The following is a 6,000-nucleotide window of genomic DNA, read 5'->3' on the forward strand; positions in this document are numbered from 1 at the left end:
GTCGGAGGAGGAAGAGAAGCGTGTCCGCCGGCGCCGGCGGAAATAATATATTTTTCTGAAAAAATTTGAATCTGAAAATATTTTTCTGGAAATAAATATTTTTCTGACTGTGCGTAATGAATCTTGGGATATGGTGGACCGCGGAGGATACAACCGATGGATCCTTCAAACAGCGGGAAAAGAAGGCTGCATTTGTGGGCTGCATTTGAAGGAGCCTTTGAAATTAGAACCATCACTATTAACAGGAAGACCTTATTTAAACAAGAATGGTATGATAAAAAAGTCCTATATGTTACTGACTTGTTGGATGTAAATGGCAATTTATTGCAATTTAATATATTTGTAAAAAGTTTAGTTTAAAATTCTCTTTTAGAGAATTCAATCAAATCTGTAGAGCTATTCCACTTCCCTTTAAATACATGATAAAAAATATTCTTACATACTCAAATATGATTGTCAAAGTGCCTGATTTAAAAGTCGGTGAATTGAAATTGAGTGAAAGAAAGTGTAATAACAAAATACTTGGAAATGTGTTTAAAGAAAAGCTATAATGATATCAAAAAATCAACAAAAATAAAGGTAACAGATAATGAAGTAACATTAACAAAGACATACAGCAGCTACATTAAATGGCCAATTTCACCCAAAGCAAAAGAAATTCAGTTTAAAATAATAAACAATATTTATCCTGCTGCTGAAACCCTAAGGAGAAGGTTCAATTTTGAAGTAGATCCGTGTGTATTTTGTAAAACAGAACGCGAAACAATTGAACACTTATTCTTTTCTTGTTCGGTCACAAAGCTTTTTTGGCAAGATGTTTATCGGTGGTTAAATATTGGGATCAACAACTGTTTGTTTAGCAAGCTTCAGGTCATAATTTATATGGATGGTATGCCAAAGAAGGTCTCCAAGATGGTGAACATAATTCCCATTTTGGGTAAATATCATATACATAAAAATAAATGGAAAAACAGCAAACCCTCCATAGTATGTTTTAAAAACGAAATAAAAAATGATATAACATCTATAAAGGTACTATCAAAAGAAAATCAGTCTATACATGATTTATATGAAACCATGTTAAAGTCTCTTGCTCTTTAATTTACAGATTTTGCTACGCTTAAACACTTTTGTTGAAATGTCAACCCCTGTGATTATTTTATTTTGTGATTATTATATTTTATTTTATTTTATTTTTTTTATTTAATCTAGAAGATTATCTTGGAAAAAAATGTATAGATATACACAGTACTCGAGTTGTAAAAAAAAAATCAGGGGGGATGGTGGATTTTATCATATGGGGACAGATAATTTGTGCTGATTACAAATAATATAATATATTACAAATAATAGCACTGACCAAAACACCTGCAGAAATACAGCAGTTAAATGCAGCCTTCTGTAAGCTTTAAATATCCACTGGGCTTACATCAAATACATCAAAACACAACAATAAAAAACAGTTTTCTGAACTTATCAATATGCCTCTGTCCTTCACAGGATAAGTAAAATGGATCACTGCAAAAACTAAAAATATGAACTAGAATATTTGTCTTATTTCTAGTTAAAATGTCTCATTTTAGTAAAAAAATCTCATTACACTTAAAAACAAGACTCATCACTGGAAAAAAAACAACAATTTTCACCTGTTTCAAGTAGATTTTCACTTAAAATAAGTAAATAAAATCTGCATGTGGAACAAGATTTTATTGCTTGTAATGAGAAGATAAATCTTGTCCCATTGGCAGATTTTTCCTACTTATTTCAAGTGAAAATTTACTTGAAACAGGGGAAAATTGTCAAATAAGTTATTTTTCTGGTGATGACTCTAAATGTTGAAATAGCAGTAAAACCACATTCATTGATGAAATGAAATAAGGGATGGAAAGGGGAGATGGCAGTTTTACAGGGGGGATGATTTTGACCGTTTTTATTTCAGGGGGGATGCCATCCCCCCTCATTCCCCCCTCATTCCCCCCTCAACTCGAGTACTGAATATACATATTCGCTTGTGTGTTGTGAACATGGATCTATTAATAAAATCGTTGTGAACTTATGTTTCAGTTGCAAACTAATGTTTCCTCAAAGGAATTTTGTACTTTTGAAATGTTGAATAAAGTTTGTTAAAAAAAAAAAAAAAGGAGTCTTCGAAACGGGACAGCCTTCGGCGCGCCGCTGTGACGTAATCGGCCTTCAAATCATAATACATCCATGCTTCAAATCCAGCCCTCGAAGGAGCAGCCCCTGAATTGGGACACAGCTACAATGGCGGACGGAGAAGCGGGAAACGGGAGAAGCGGAGAAAATGATACTTTTAAATGTAAGTATTGGGTTTCACATCGCTCCAATAGGTAACGGTAGATATATTAAAGTCTAAGGGACTTTAAAACATAAAAAAATCAGTTCAAACACGTGGCGTTAGTGTTGCTGATAACCATCTAACTAGTTGAGAGGCTCTGCTGCCTCCACATTCCTCACAGCATTTAAGAGATTGACATATATTTTATCGTTACTGTGGACTTTTATTATTTTTTATCCTTAATATTACGTACATAAATGGACCAAGATGAATAAATTTAGGTTGTGAACCCTGGTTGACTGTTGAGTATCTCTAAGTCCAGTAAAATGTTTGTATTGATTACATTGCTAACGTACGACGGAGTATTAGGTAGTATTATTATAACTAGGGCCAAACTAAGAAAAAAAAAAAGGAAATTACGAAAATAAAGTCATAATAATATGAGAATAAAGTCGTAAAATTATGAGAATAAACTCATAATGTTGCAAGAATAAAGTCGTAATATTTTGAGAATTTAAAGTCGTAATATTACGAGAATAAAGTCGTAATATTAAATATATTATAAATATATAAATATAACTTCACAAGATGCTCAATATTCAACATTTTAACACACTCTTCCTGTTAAGAGTTCTCATAAATTAACACTTTATTCTTGTAATATTACGACTTTATTCTATTACGACTTTATTCTCGTAATATTACGACTTTATTCTATTACGACTTTATTCTCATAATATTACGACTATATTCGATTACGACTTTATTCTCTCAATATTATGACTTTATTCTCGTAATTTTACGACTTTTTTCTCATTATATTATGACTTTATTCTTGTAATATTACGACTTTATTCTCGTAAATCGTAATATGATGACTTTTTTCTCGTAATGTTACGATTTTATTATCGTAATGTTACGATTTTATTATCGTAATGTTACGACTTTATTCTCATAATATTACGACTTTATTCTATTAGGACTTTATTCTATTAGGACTTCATTCTCGTAATTTTACGACTTTATTCTCATTATATTACGACTTTATTCTATTACGACTTTATTCTCGTAATTTTACGACTTTATTCTCATCATATTATGACTTTATTCTCGTAATTTCAAAAATGTTTTTGTATTAGTTTGGCCCTAGTACTCCGTCGTACTAACCTGAGGATTATTAGTATTATTTTGCTGTTGAAGAACCATCTTGTCTGTTGACATGAAACAACAACAAAACCTGAACATTTCAATTTTGTTTTAGGGAGCAAGGAGCATACAGAGAATTTCATCAGGCTCAGAACAGAGCATGAGAACATGTTCACAGGGGCAAAGAACAGTGCCAGTGTGGCATGGAGGTAAGACAATAAACAAATATTTACATCTTGTATTTAAAAGTTAGTTTAATTAGCCCGAATCCTATACAAAGGCTAAAATAAAAAGACAATCCAGTAGAGAAAAAAACGCATCCAATGATTATTTGGGGGATTTTGTGTCTGTCTTGCTGTCACCTTTTCCAATATTTGTGTCCTTGTGTTAACATGATTGATTTGTGTTTCCCTTATGTTCTCGTTTCTCTCTGTGTTGAGGACTATTCTGGAGAAAATGGGCCTGCAGGAGAAGGTGACTACCCCGCAGGCAAAGAAGAAGTGGGACAACCTGAAAAAAAAATATAAAGTATGTACATGTGATCTGGAAATTTAATTATTTGTTTTACCCATGCAAGTAAGGCCCCCGTTTACACATGGGTATTTACAAAAATGGATATTTCCCCCTCTACGTTTTGAAAAATTCCATCGTTTACACGAGATCGTTTTCAAAATCTCTTCGTTTACACGGATCCGCATAAATACGCTATTAACGTCATGCCAGCCAATCAGAATCCTGGAAAAAAACATCAACAAATGACACGTGTAACTTCCAGTTAAGGCTGATTTATGGTTCCGCGTTACACCAACGCAGAGCTTACGGCGTAAGGTACGCGTCGACGCACACCGTACGGCGCGCATCGCCGCGTACCTTACGCCGTAGGCTCTGCATCGATTTAACGCGGGACCATAATTCAGGCTTTACTTCCAAGACGGAACGAGAGTCTTTCGTTTGGAGTGACAGAGAAGTGGAGTTACTTTTAAGTGTGACTTTAGAATATAAAACAGGTAAAATACAAGAAAATATTGACGGTGGCCAAACAAATTGTAAACACAGGTCGCACACATGACGCTGGTGAGTTTCTGTTGCATAATGTGACGTCCTGAAGCCTAAATCTCCGTTTTCCTCTGTTTAGACGCAAACGTGAAAACAGAGTTTTTGAAAATCTCCACTTTGGCCGGAGTTTTCAGAAATGATAGTTTTTGGTGACTTTGAGCTCCGTTTTCGTGTAAACGAACGGCCAAAACGCATGAAAACGCCTCCGTTTTTGCTCCGTGTAAACGGGGCCTTAATAAACACTTTGCTGAAAAGTTTTGCTGCTGTTCACATGATGATGTTGTTCTCCATATTAGGATTGCAAGAAGTGTCCAGGGTCTTGGCCCTGGTTTGACCTCATGGATGAGTTATTGAGACAGAGGCCTTCTGTGGCCCCCCCTGTGGCCCCCCTTTTCCTAATTGCCTCCATCCCTGAGGACACACCGGGGCCAAGTGCAGCGGTGGGTGACCAGGAGGAGGAAGAGGAAGAGGAAGAGGATGAGAGCCGGCCAATGCCAGCAGCAGCAGCAGGGAGGAAGAGAAGGAGAGATAGAGAGGATGAACTGTTACATCTACTCAAAGAGGACATGAGGTTCCAGAGGGAAACAGAAGAGAGGAGAGCGCAGGAGAGCAGGGAAAGGATGGACAGACTCTTTTCCCTGCTCGAGAGATTTGTAGATAAATAGTTGTTGTAAATGTAAATTTTTTTGTTAATTTGTTAATCATACTGTTTACTTTTTACATGTTAATTTTGTACATAGTTTTTATATAAGAATTTTATTTTTCCAATTTAAGTTATTACCTAATACATTTAAGAGAAGTTTACTGTGTTTATTGAGAAGAAATTGAATAAAAATATTGTTGTTAAAAATATAATTGTACACTTTATTTTTTACTATTTACAGATAAAGCACAACAGTAGAGACCAACTATTTACAATTAACAATAGATTTACTTTGTTTGATTAGATTTGTCTGAACATTCACAACTATTTACAAAAGTACTATTAAAACAACTATTTACAACAAAAAAAAAAAACAAATATAAATGAATAAATACAAATACAAAAAATAATATATAAAGAAAATTAATATAATCTGAATGTTGTTGCTGAGCAGGAGTCCCTGACAGTGCTGCTGGGCTTGATGGGCTTGATGGGAGGCCACAATGACCTGGTGTCTTCTGCTGGCAGTGGGACATCATCTCCAGAGTGTTTGGGGGTGCATGTCTCCACTGTCCACCGCATCGTCCATCAACTGGGTTTGCAGGGCTGACTCAATCGACGGCTGCCATGTCACTGAGATTTTTTTCAGAAAGAGGCGAGAATAAGAGACCAGGCATACAAAATACTACTTCACAACCTTATTAGTCAAGGGGCAACTTTAGAAAAGAGCCTCCGTTAAGACTTTAGCTCACATGTCTGGGTAAAGTTTGACAACCTATTTTTTTTGTTAGAACAAATCTATAGAAGGAATTTTAGGGGTGTTGTCATCTTGAATTTTTTAGCTGGTGACCACTAG

At 35.0% G+C, this 6,000-nt stretch overlaps 1 protein-coding gene across 1 annotated transcript; it reads left to right on the top strand.

The window, feature by feature from the left end:
* The first annotated feature begins 2,234 nt into the window (after window positions 1-2,234).
* On the top strand, window positions 2,235-5,312 carry LOC133457907 (uncharacterized). The gene is made up of 4 exons (XM_061737287.1): window positions 2,235-2,320; window positions 3,561-3,654; window positions 3,886-3,973; window positions 4,798-5,312. Exons 1-4 carry the CDS (start codon window positions 2,266-2,268, stop codon window positions 5,164-5,166), a joined length of 606 nt encoding a protein of 201 aa, XP_061593271.1. The 5' UTR covers window positions 2,235-2,265; the 3' UTR covers window positions 5,167-5,312.
* Window positions 5,313-6,000: the final 688 nt, after the last annotated feature.

This window comes from Cololabis saira, chromosome 13, assembly GCF_033807715.1.
Source record: "Cololabis saira isolate AMF1-May2022 chromosome 13, fColSai1.1, whole genome shotgun sequence".
Lineage (NCBI taxonomy): Eukaryota > Metazoa > Chordata > Actinopteri > Beloniformes > Belonidae > Cololabis > Cololabis saira.